At 33.1% G+C, this 13,887-nt stretch overlaps 1 protein-coding gene across 1 annotated transcript; it reads right to left on the bottom strand.

The window, feature by feature from the left end:
* Window positions 1–760: 760 nt before the first annotated feature.
* Window positions 761–1,489, bottom strand: LOC143624104 (protein FAR1-RELATED SEQUENCE 5-like). Its single transcript, XM_077094844.1, has 2 exons — window positions 1,303–1,489; window positions 761–1,200 (listed from the first exon to the last, which is right to left on the bottom strand). The coding sequence occupies exons 1-2, from the start codon at window positions 1,487–1,489 to the stop codon at window positions 761–763; spliced, it is 627 nt and encodes a 208-aa protein (XP_076950959.1).
* Window positions 1,490–13,887: the final 12,398 nt, after the last annotated feature.

Raw genomic sequence — 13,887 nt, 5'->3', positions numbered from 1 at the left:
AGTCAATCCGGCGTATAAGTTAGCTAGCGTGTAAGTTCTTAGCGTATAATACATACACGGTACACGTATACATATACGTTACTTATACATACACGATGTTTAAAACTTACGCGCTGCTGCATACATACACGTTGCTTCCTACTTATACGGCCAGGCAACTTATACGCTGAATTAACTTATATGGCGTATAAGTTCTGCTTAGCTTCTTAATGCGCGTTTTTGAGATTTTTCTTCAAGTTCGGTGCCGTCAGCCGCCGTTAACCACCGCAGTTGGTCGGGGTTTGATCGTTTATGACCTAGGTAGCTTTGGGATGTCCAGATCTGAGCTAAGGTGGTCCTTAAGTTCGTTTTTGGTTGATTAAACACCCGAATAAAGCTAGATGTAGATCCAAACGGCTCATACGCCATCACGGGGTTGCGGTGTCGGGTTCTAATAGGTTGGGTCAGCTGAGATAAATGATTTCTTACCTTCGGGTGATCTCGGATCGTTGAATATAGTAGAGAGTGTTTGGCTTAACTGTGTGTTCTTTATGGTGTAGGCTATGGTGTAGAATGGATGGAAATGCAAAGGATTAGGGTTTAAGGGGTATTTATACTCCGTAAGCCCATGGACCTTAGGCCCATCTTTCCTTTTTAGTCCATATTTAATTAAATCCCAACATCTCTTTTATCATATTATTTTATTACTATCTCTACTAACTCAAATTAATTCCTCCAACGAAATCAATAAATTAATACTATTCTAGGAAATTTTGGACTGTTACAAAAGTTTTGAGTCTTTCTTGTTTGATCGATAGGTCGCATCAAACCCTACAACATCACCAAAAACCAAGTAACTTTTCTTTGAATCCTCATCAGCCCAGAAAAAACCACCTAAAATCCCGTTTTCTTTAATAGTATAATCAAATGAAATATTCGGACAATGCTTCTTTTTCTTCTCAAGACGTTTAATTCCCATATCCGCATCGTATTCACTAATGTATTCACTTTGACGCATCTTAAAATTCTTAAAGTCATTTTTGGTTGCACCTAGCTCCTCATACCCACCGTACAAACTTTTCAAAATATTAAACGCTCTAACAGGCCCTAGATTTACTTGAGAGAGCGCTTGAATAGCACTTTCTTTTGTATAATCTACCCTTCTCGCAGGTGTTAAAAACCGAATATCATCTTTATTCATGAAACTGTGACTATGTTCTTCTTCAAAAATATAAATCTCTTACTTGTTGTTATCATTCAACCTAAACATAATATGTGCACCGCATCCGGTTCTCTTTGATGGTTTCATGCGCTTTCCTTTACCATTGTTTGCATCATCTAATGTACTATACTCACTTCCACTTTTAAACCCTTCCTTAGAACAAACATAATACTTCAATTTCAGGAGGCCATGATTAGTGTATGAACTACTCTTCCTAACACTAAAACCACTAGCATGAGAATAGCTAAAATAAAAACCATATGCAAGCTCAACAGAATCAAACACCATACCTATAGCAGGTATAAGTGATTGACTCACAACCGGTTTGTAATATATTTTTCCAGACCTAGGGGTTACACGTTCTTCACCAAGTTCATTTTAAACTCCAAAATCTAAATCAATAAAACTCTGTTAAGTATACACAAATTTCAATATAATATAACACAATGCTAGAAGAAATTAAAACACAAATAGTAAAAACTATTTTATTAATAAAACACAATGATGTTGCAAAAAGGCGCCATGCTTGTAAACGAAATCAAATAAATACAATAAAAATCGATTTATCAAATTGAAGCAAAACATTAAATCAATTCAATGCACTTTGAATTAAAAATCGCATGATCTAAAATGAATTAGTCGCTTGAATCAAAATAAAAAGAGAAAAAATCATACCAGATCCATCATCGTTCATGGAAGAGTTTGTATTTGAATTCGTACTAAATCCTTCATCTTTCATAGCTGAGTTCGTATTCTTCGATTTTCTTTCAGCAATTAAGATGTAGAATTAGTTTAGATTTGTTTATTGATTTTATTGATTGTCGATTGTCGATTGGTATGGTGTAAATTGACAAGGATCTGGGTTTAGATAATAAATCAAAAAATTTCCAAAAATACCCTTCCTTCTTAAAATCAGGTTGATATGAAGATTTCCAGGTGTCATAATCATATTCCTTCTCATCCTTCTCATTTCGAACCCCTTTGTATTTTAACTTTACCCTCCTATTATAACCTAAAACCCATTTAAAAATTCAAGTTTTTTAAAAAGACAATTACTTTTAAATAATTTTAGTTGTCACTCAAGTATCAAGTTATCAACTATAGATGTTGATTCAAAAAAAAAAAAACTTAGACCATGTGTAGTCACAATGTCCCACACATAGGCATTATGCGTCACGTGACGCTCAGTTAGAGTTATGGTTTTTTTGCGAAAAGAGGGTGTAGTCACAATGTCCCACCTCTGGGCATTAAGCGCCAAGTGACGCCCAGCCACTTTTACACTTTTTTGTTTTTTTTTTTTTAAAATAATTCATTACATATTTAAATATATAATTAAAAAAACTGCATTGAAATAAAAAATATAGATCAAACTCATAAATAAAAATTACATTACAATAAAAATGTACATTAAATTAAAAAAAATACAATATAATCATAAGACTAAATGTTGTATTTTTCAAAAATTTTATTTTGCTGAATTGCTTTTAGAGATTGGACTCTCGGGTGGTGTTCGGATAGCTCGTTTGTCAAAATCTCGATCTCATGTCCAATTCCTTCCTTTTAAGTACTTCGACGGCGTCCAAATTTACTTGAAGACGTTGAGCTCCAAGTTCTTGTATTTATTTGAGTCGAATGTTCATTTCTTTGAAATGACTTTCCATTTCGGCATTCGAACCCATTGATGACGACGCGGCCCCTTTCCCTTGCTTCTTCTACCCCCCGGCCGAGGGATCTTGGAAACATCCGCATAGGGATTTCCGTCTTCATTATCGATTAATTTGAAGTTTCGAGCATTGGAACTTGGCGTTTATGGATCAATCGAAGATGATGTTTTAGACCTTTTGTTAGGCCTAAAACTTTCGGTTTTTGCGTCCGAAACGGAGGCCCACATAGGGTGAAACCTCAGGTGGGATTTCCAACAGTTAAAGTAAACGAAGTTCCCCGACTTCTGTTGATATTCTACCAACGCCCTTTCCATGATTTCCGCGTCCGAGACACCGCTACGCCACGTTCGTGTCATCTGAGAGTGAACCGCATGGTAATTCGTGCATTTTTTGTTCATATCGGTCCATGTCGACATTAACGAATCTTTTTCCCGACACGGGTCCCCGCCAAGTTCATGGAACAAATCTTTAATTCTGTTCCAAAATACGCCCGATGTTTGAAAGTTCGCTAAAATAAATAAAAATATTACAAGTTTAATGTTTGTTCTAAGAAATTTAATATATATATATATATATTAAAAACTTACCGCAGTCGGGATCTTCCGACACCGCGCACCACGCCCAAGAAAGTAATTCACACTCGTCGGGTTTCCATGGTATAGTGGTCTTTTTAGTCTAAGGTTTGCCGGCTAGTTTGTTTACGTGTTTTCTCCCACGTCCGCCTCCACGTTGACTCAAACCTTCGCGATTCTCCGGGACGGGTTGTGGATCCGGGTTGATTTGTGTCTCTGGTACTCGTCGTCGGTTTGGGAACCGGCCATCATATTCGTGGATGGGTTTTGGAAACTGGACACCATATTTGGATTAGGGGCTCCGCAACTTAGATATTGTATGTATGAGACTATTTATGAGTCAAACGCATACGGGGTTTGAGGGATAGGGATTGTTGGCATAGTGATTGTTGGGTTCGGTTGTGGATTATTTGGGTCCAGATTGTTTTCGTTGCCTTGTCGGGCGTATGCGGCAAAACCGAGCATTTGGTTTTTGTAGGGAAACATATTGGTTGGTGTTTTGTAATACATATTTGAATATTTTATAGAGAATTAGTAGAAGTGTGTATAAAAATTGAAGTTTGAGTTTGTTTTTATAGGAGATTTGTGTTAAAATTTAAAAAAGGGATTTTTTTTATCAAACGGTAATGGTTATATTTTTTGAAAATTGTGTCATTCTAGCGTTATACACAAAACTCTAAACCAAAATTAACACATGAAAAATCCAAGGGGGGTGTACCCCCGACGTTTAGTGTCACACCCCGACCAAAGGAGGCGGAATATGTCGGGGTGCAATGGATTGCTCAAGAACTCTATGATACTATTAAGTGACAATATTTAATCAACTCATTAATTTCATAAATCAATAAACAACACATCTTGTTCGTACAAAACAAATTGAATACAAGTAAACAAATATATATTGTTTATTTCGACTAATTACTTAGTGGTCTCAAAACAAGCTACATTCCTCAATTCTTCGTTCGATCAATTATCACACCTGTAACATTGCATAAAATAAACATTGTCAACACGAATGTTGGTATGAAATTTTCATAGTTTTGAACATAAGTATATAATAGATGAAATCCACAACTCGTATATGGAACAATAAATAATAGCAACAATTTAGATATGCAAATAGTAAATAGTTTGAGACACCTTACTATATGGTAACAACCAAATATACTCGGATAATAGTTGCCATATGCTACTAGCAATTAAGCTAATGTAGTTAGGGGAGCGTATGATCACACTTAATAGTTTCATATAGGCCAACCCGCCTAAAGCAATAAACACATAGCATGTAATCATGTAAAGCATATAACACCAAATTGAGCATTTATTTAAGTAATATTTGAGACACAAGTACAAATCATTTGATTTTGAATTAGTATGCAATGTTACCCCCCAAAACATACGATGGAAAATGGGGGATGAAAAAGTACTCACAAGAAATAAATAACTTGAAGGTTTGTTTGTGATAAACCGGGATAACAAGTTCAACGAGTGAGGTCTACGTTAAAAGGGGTTTCGGTTTAGAAGATGATCTTGAAAGACTATAAAGTAAAACAAAATGACAAGTTAAATAATTAATCAAAGTTTAATGTTTAAAACACAATTATTTAAGAATCTGAAGTAATGGTTTTTGAAAAGTAAGTTTGCTCGAAACCTTTGTTAAGTAAATATGTGGGGATTGGTTTAATGCAATAGTGCAGGACCCCTTGTTAGATATTCCAAAACAGGATTTTAACGAGTGCTCGGTTAGTCGGTTCGGGTATTGATAAATAGTCATGTCTGAACCCGGCATTCCAAAGGGATAAATATTATCAAATAAATTGTTTAAAACAAAGACTCAACTAATGTTAGACATTCTATTAATGGAGACACTCTAAATATCATCGTTGAGCGAGTGTTTGGTTTTATCGTTCCAAGCTTGTTATAAGATAAAGTTGGATCCGACATACCAAGTACTTTAAGAAAACATTTATAATTAGTTTGTAAAAGATATCAAATAAAATATGAGGTTCGGTGGCCCGAAACACAACTAGTGTGTTTCAAGTGAGTGAACCCGGTTTGGTTCGGTTTGTTTGGTTTAGTTGGTCTAAGACTTTATATATGACCAAGTTTGGGTCCAACAAATCCATACTAAAGTAACAAATACAAAAGTTTAAATAAAATAACTTTAACACTTAAATCTTTCATACAACTTGTTTTAAAACAATTAAATAATGAGTTAAACGAGAGTTCGATTTCGGTTCGGTCCTTGACTCCGAATGAAACCGGGGATGGTTGTCACATATCCAATACCACGGAACTTATCAAGTAACATTAGAAATTATAATACATAAATCTTACGTGTAACACATTATTGAATCATTTTAAATATATAAAGCATATAAACGATATTTCAGTCTTGGTTCGGTCCTTGACTCGGAAGAAGACCGAGGATGGTTGCCACATACCCAATACCATGGAACTCGTTAGAATAAACTTAAAAATGATAATACTCAAGTCTTACATACAACATGTTAAAATAAAGTATTTAAACAAAAGTTCGGTTTTGGTTCGGTTCTTGACTCGGGATGAAACCGAAGATGGTGACCACATACCCAAATACCATTGAACTATTAAAATAATTTGGAAAATAAAATAATTAAGAAATAAAAAATATTAACAAGCTTAATCAAAACTAAGGCATAAATTAAAGTGTTTAACAAGAATTGCAAAAATCCTCCATGTAGCCTTTTGTCCTTATAAGCATTTCACCTCAACCGACCATGACCGGAAAAGTGAAAGCCGAAGGAAACAAGGGGTATATTATATATACGTTTTAATAACAATATTTAATTGAAATATTGATTTTAATAATCCCTATTGGATGGTTTTGGCCGATAATAATCCCTATTCATTTTATCACCACTTGCAGTCCCAAATTCAAAAAATTTGGCCCCCAATGGTCCCCGTTAAATATGACTTAACAGTGTTATAGTTTTTTTTCTGATTTTCCAACCAATGTTTTAGGGATTTTGATCGTTAGGAGGATACGAGTCGATTGATGTAAAACTTAGTTCAAAACGGTTCTTCAAAATGACGAAACAATGCTTCAATTCGGGTGTTTGAACTTACAATTAACCAAAATCAAGTCGTTTGGATCATTGTTTGGAGCTAAGTTTTACATCATTCGACTCGTATCGTTATTCCGATTAATAGCCTTAAAAAGTTAGCTTGAAATTCGGAAAAAAGTATAACGTCGCTAAGTCCTTTTTAACGGGGGACCATTGGGGGACAACTTGTTTGAATTTGGGACCGCCAGTGGCGATAAAATGAATAGGGATTATTATCGGTAAATACAATTCAATAGGGATTATTAAAATCCAAGAATCGTTCTTGTTTGACTTTTGGAAGTAAAACAAGAAAGAACTTAAAGGTTGAAGCATAGAACTTTGTTTGAGAGAGTTAGATGTGAAAGAGTAGGTTCAAATAAGTAGTGTGGCTTGGTTTTATGAAGGATAAGATGTTAGGGTTATCCATAAGGTTGCTTTGGAGATTTCCAAGCTTTCTCATTGGTTTAAAGGGTCAAACATGTGTTATAACAAGCCAAAAGCGAACTAGTTGTTGCCGGGCTCCTTAGCGCAGTGCTAAGGTCTCTGCCCTTGACCTTAGCACGGCGATAAGGTCGCAGAGGGAAAAAATATGATTTTTAACTTTGGCAATTTTAGTCCATGAAGTCCGTTTTGATCGTTTTAGGGGCATTTTAAGGGTTGTAAAAGATGTTTTTGAGATCCGACAACCATAAAACAATATGTAACATAAAATTCATCATTTTTATATTATTGAAAGGTTTGGGATAAAAAACGGGTCGGTTTTCATAATAAAAGAAAATAAAAGATGACCCGAAATTGACGAATGTCACAGTATCCCCAACTTTTTGGAAATTTCATCCCGAAATTAAAATAATTTAACGAAAAAGAAGAAAACTTCCATTGGTGTCGTTTGAAAAGAGGAAAATGTACTAAAAGTTTATGAGTAAAAACAATAACATCAATCCTTAAATGACCCGAAAACGCCATAAATGTGAAAATAATAAGGACACTTATATATAGGATGTACCAGCGCGCGTATCCACCATGTCCTTACTATATCACATTCATATCGTTATTCAAAATCATGCTTGGTTATGATTTATTACACACAACTGCACTAGCTATGGCTTCCATACGAGGATTTCGATTATTAAGTGTGCACCCATAATTATCTAAGTCGTCGTTCGTTCCCCATGGTTCAGTAAGTTGTGTGGTTTTCAAAAACGTTTTTATTAAGGAGGATTTTGCAAATCTTAATTATTCGATTAATTAACTATAGATGATCGTGTAAGCAATAGTAAGGTGAATCGAAGTCGGAAGTTATCAAAAGGAATATGAAGGTCTAACATTGAGGGACTAAATGAGGCATGATGAAACAAAACATGTGAAAATGAAAAAAAAAATCTGATGAATACAAAATTGAGGTTAAAATAAACATTTGTGAGTACGATTGCGTGAAATGGAATAACATGAGGATGATGTGGGTTCTATGGGGTGACGTAAGCATGTATCAAACACAAAATCATAGTAAAATTTTTTTTGGTTAACTTGGCAAAATCATTGAAGAATGTAATAAAATGTGAACGGCTTCTATTGTGAAACCATTCAGATAATCATGATTATAGTAACGGTTTCCAATAGCGTCAAAACTTGCAGACAGCCACACATAGGCCGTTGATTGAGTAAATGAAATTATGTCAAAAAGTGCATAGAATTGGGTTTTGCTTGAAAAGCATAATACTCAAACATGAACAACATAGTCATGAAAATATCTTTTAAAATGTAAACGAAATTTTTAGCGAAAATAAGGTTTTAAAGTAGTACACAAATTGTTATTGAATAAAGTGGATCCGGTCATGAATAATCAAAACACAAAATGAAATCTCATATGCATAAAATTTCCATCGAAACATCTCATCAATTGAAAAGAAAATCGTAATAATAGTGAGACTCGGAGTAATGACGAAATATGTAAATCGCATATCATATACTCTTTTGAAATTATAAAAGTAAAATCAAAAATGAAGTCTCAAGTAAAGTCGTTCTATCATTTCCAAGAAAATGTATATAGTAACAAAGCATCGCGGTAACGCGTAGTTAGAGAAACATCTGAATTGCTATCAAATGAAAATCTTGTAAGTTAAATTGTTAGAGAAAATTTGTATACGTAAAGCTATTGTGATGATAATAAATCATGAAATAAATGATGCTTGCGATAATAAGAAATATTAATTCACGTCAATCGTTATCGAACAAAATTCATGCTACAATATCTAGTGTATGAAGCATTTTTGAATGTGTCCCAAAAAGGATTTGTAAAGCCATGATCATTGAGTTTATGCTAATTAATGAAAGCTGTAATTTGTTATCGAATAAATCTCGAATTCAACATTCAAAATGAAACCTCGTATTTATAAATTTATTATGGGATTATCACCTTACGTGACAATATTTATAACCTTGAAAACACGTATATAATTGTTTAATAATCTTTGAAAACAAATCCCAATAATAGAATTTAGTTGTTATGACAATATTATATTCTACAAAGATGATTTATAACATATGAGCATAATATGTAAATCGTTATTCCTGAAAGAATTTATAATTAACAAAATGAATATTTGAGCACATGAGATCGTTATAAATACACTAGTTGTATGTATATTTGAAAATAAAATTTAAGGGGAAAATGAAGCTTGCGTGTGTATGGGGAGGTTTTTGGCTTCGAATGGTCAATGGTTTGGAAATTTGGTGAAGAGTAAGTGTGTTTCGGGTGTCTTGCGTAATTGGGTTTTCTTGAGTTGGATTGATGGGGTTTGATGAGTTTAGGTCGTTTGAGTGGGTTAGGCTTAGATGACTTGTGTGAGTAGTGGTTGGGCTATTGGGATGAGGTTTACTTATTTGAGTTCAGGTTAAGTTGATGGGTTGGATAAGTCGACCTTGACTAGTTTGGGTTGATATTCGGTTTATGCATGTATTTTGTAGGGAGTGTTTGGGTTATTATTTGATATCGAACTCTAAGGTTGGATGGTAGTGGTGTGACGACATGGTTGGTGATTTGACATACCATGTGTCGAAAGATTGAGCCATAGGTTTATAAATTTTGGTTTGTATGTGTTAAAGGTATTAGTTGATATGTTTGTCGGTGTCTTTGAAGTATTAGGATAGTGAGTTTGATAGCTTTTCCTAGGGTAGAATCGTCGGTATTTAAGGCCTTTTTGTTGGGTTGGTTTTGTACATCTTGGATTTGCATGGTATTTGAGTTGGTGAGGGCATAATTTTGGTATGTTAGTTTTCGTTTCTTTTGGGGAAAGATTTGATTGTGTGGGAAAACTTTGAAGTGGAATGATGAGGTTTTTGAGGTGATAGTTTGAGATTGAGTGCGGGTTTTTAGAAACTTGTGGTTGCGTTTAAAGAAATTTTGACCAATAATAAGTTTTAAATGGAAAATATATAATTTATCACAAGTTCAAATTTTGCACGAAAACGGAACTTTCGTGAACCACCACGGATTGTTCGCGTTTTAGCAAATTCACGAATGTGAAAAGGTTGGTATAATAATTAGAAAAATTTATTAAAGGGGTTTTAAAAAATATTCGAAACGTAACGTTTTTTTTTAATTTGAGATTTAAGTTTGTGAATCGCAACAATTTCTTTGCTAAAAATTTTCCGCTAAACGAGAGTGGTTTCGATACGTCGGGTCGGCTTAAGTTGTAAAATAAAGTATGAGAAAATTTGAAATAAACCAACCCGCATAGTGTAAATCATTCTTGAAATGCTTAAATTTAATTAGTGGAAAATATCATGTGATACTAAGATAATAAGGTTTGTATTTTGAAGTTTATTGTAAAAATAAGAGCCGATTGTCATGAGGAAGCTAAATAAATTTTTATAAAGATCAAAATAAAACTTTGCTTATGAGGAAATTAAAATAAGTGAATTGAATGTTGAAATTTGTTATGAGGTATCAATATGAATAATGAAATTTGTTTTGAGAATAAAAATTTGCGTAATGAATTTTTTTTAACCATGTTCGTTATTTAAAATGATCCGGCATTGTGAATCGAGAAATCGAAATGGACGATTATTGTCTTTAAAAAATAGAATTTCTATGAGATTTTGCATGAGGATTTCAAGGCAATTACAAGCTATAAATTTCATATCTTGAAAAATCAAGGCAAAACTATCATAAAAAAATTAAAACAACTTGAATCGTATAATGCAAATTTTTATAAGTTATAATGAACCAAAATTTCATAATGAAAGTTGTTATGAGCATAAATTTGGGAAATGAAAAATTCTACCATATGTATTATATAATATAGTGTAATTAAAATGTCGTAAGAAAATTTAAATAATCAATATTGTGAAATGATAGTTCAAATAAACGGGATTGTTATAACAAAATAATTTTTTTATGAAATCATGTATGAGGACTTTAAAGACAATTTAAATTTTATATAATGAGAATTTACTTGAAAATCAAGGTAAAATTTATCGTAAAACCTTTTTAATAAGACGAAATTTATGTGATAAAAATTTTGTTTATAAATAGTCTTAATGAATAAAGATGACGTATTAAAAATCATTATGAATAGTTCAAAATACTTTTAACTTTGAAGAGATCACAATTAACTAAATTTTGTAATATAAATCCTGGTGTGAAATTAAAATGAAAAAATTTGTGTAGAAATTTTACTATGTGAAATCAAGATATAAAAGATTTATTCACAATGAAAAGGAAATACAATTTATAAATGAGAACTCGTGACGAGAATTAATATGACAAAATAAAAGGGAAAATTGTTTAAATCCTTGAAATTTGTAAATAATGTCTTAAGATTTAAAGGTGGAAAAATCATACATGAACCACCCTGACTTGACGTCCCGATGATAAATCTTAAATAAAAAGGAGATAAAATGTGCATTCGAACATGCGCACGTATCACCGCGTCTTTCATGTTGCGACTCCAATCACGTTAATAACAACCAATAAAATTTGAGATACAACGTTATGTTAATAACACTAGTCCACGTATCATCGTGGCTTTTATGTCATAACATCAAAATATAAGGAGGCAACCGGAACACTTGCATTCGGCAACTTAAAGTGGTCATCTCATATGAGACAATCTTTAAGAAGATTGGAAGCAACGGGATCCTAGTTAAGCTCGTGATCCATAAAACACAATAAAAACTAATGTTTTTTTTGTGGTAAGGTAAGGATACGTTAGATTATTATGAGAGTGTGTGTATACGTATATTTACGATTTTGATTAAATAAATAAGTATATAAATAAGTATGTGTAATGAACAATCGGGTAGTGTAAACATGTATAGGAAACACGTATAAGGACCCTAAAGCATAAACTATACTAGGTCATTACGTCTAACCACCTATCCTATAGTTATGGCTCCGATACCAATCTGTCACACCCCGACCAAAGGCGGCAGAACATGTCGGGGTGCAATGGATTTCTCAAGAACACTATGACACTATTTAGTGACAATATTTAATCAACTCATTAATGTTATAAATCAATAAACAACACATCTTATTCGTACAAAACAAATATATATTGTTTATTCGACTAATTACTTAGTGGTCTCAAAACAAGCCATTCCTCAATTCTTCGTTCAAGCAATTATCAAACCTGTAACATTGCATAAAATAAACTCTGTCAACACGAATGTTGGTGAGAAATTTTCATAGTTTTGAATAATAAGTATATAATAGATGAAATCCACAACTCGTAGAAGGAACAATAAATAATATCAACAATTTAGATATGCAAATAGTAAATAGTTTGAGACACCTTACTATATGGTAACAACCAAATATACTCGGATAATAGTTGCCCTATGCTACTAGCAATTAAGCTAAAGTAGTTAGGGGAGCGTATGATCATACTTAATAGTTTCATATAGGCCAACCCGCCTAAAGCAATAAACACATAGCATGTAATCATGTAAAGCATATAACACCAAATCGAGCATTTATTTAAGTAACATATACTAAAGAGTTTGTGGATTGAGACACAAGTACAAATCATTTGAATTTAATAAGTATGCAATGCCATCCCCAAAACGTAAGATGGAAAACGGGGGATAAAAAAGTACTCACATGAAATAAATAACTTGAAAGGTCATTTGTGATAAACCGGGATAATAAGTTTAACGATTGAGGTATAGGTTAAAAGGGGATTCAGTTTCGAAGATGGTCTTGAAAGACTATAAAGTAAAATAAAATGACAAGTTAGATAATTAATCAAAGTTTGAGGTTTTAAACATAAATATTTAAGAACTTGAAGTAACGGTTTTTGAAAAGTAAGTTTGCTCGAAATCGGGTCTCGGTATTCTACTCATTAGTTTTACTTAACCCTTGTTAAGTAAATATATGGGGACTGGTTTAATGCAATAGTGCAGGACCCCTTGTTAGATATACCAAAACGGGATTTTAACGAGTGTTCGGTTAGTCGGTTCGGGTATTGATAAATTGTCAAGTCTGAACCCGAAATTCCAAAGGGATAAATATTATGAGATAAATTATTTAAAACAAAGACTAAACTAATATTAGACGTTCTATTAAAGGAGAAACTTTAAACATCATCGTTAAGCTAGTGTTCGGTTTTATCGGTCCAAGCTTGTTATAAGATCAAGTTAGATTCGATATACGAAGTACTTTAAGAAAACATTTATAATTACTTTGTAAAATATCTCAAAGAAAATATGAGGTTCGGTGTCCCGAAACACAACTAGTGTGTTTCAAGCGAGTGAACCTGGTGTGGTTCGGTTTGTTTGGTTTAGTTGGGCCAAGACTTGATATATAACCAAGTTTGGGTCCAACAAATCCATACTAAAGTAACAAATACAAAAGTGTAAATAAAAGAACTTAAACACTTAAATCTTTCATAAAACTTGTTTTAAAACAATTAAATAACGAGTTAAATGAGAGTTCAGATTCGGTTCGGTCCTTGACTAGGAATGAAACCGTGGAAGGTTGCCACATACCCAATACCATGGAACTCATCAAGTAACTTTAGAAATTATAATACACAAACCTTACATGTAACACACTATTGAATCATTTTAAATATATAAAGCATTTAAACGAGAGTTCGGTTTTGGTTCGGTCCTTCACTCGGAATGAAACCGAGGATGGTTGCCACATATCTAATACCATGGAACTAATCAAGTAACTTTAGAAATTATAATTCACAAATCTTACATGTAACACGTTATTGAATCATTTTAAATATATAAAGCATATAAACGAGAGTTCGGTTTTGGTTCGGTCCTTGACTCGGAATAAGACTGAGGATGGTTGCCACATACCCAATACCATGGAACTCGTTAGAATAAACTTAAAAATGATAATACTC

This window comes from Bidens hawaiensis, unplaced genomic scaffold (assembly GCF_021521415.1).
Source record: "Bidens hawaiensis isolate Kalapana, Puna unplaced genomic scaffold, B.hawaiensis_p1.1 tig00003654_1, whole genome shotgun sequence".
NCBI classification, from domain to species: Eukaryota; Viridiplantae; Streptophyta; class Magnoliopsida; order Asterales; family Asteraceae; genus Bidens; species Bidens hawaiensis.
This window is presented reverse-complemented; position numbering and strand designations above follow the sequence as displayed.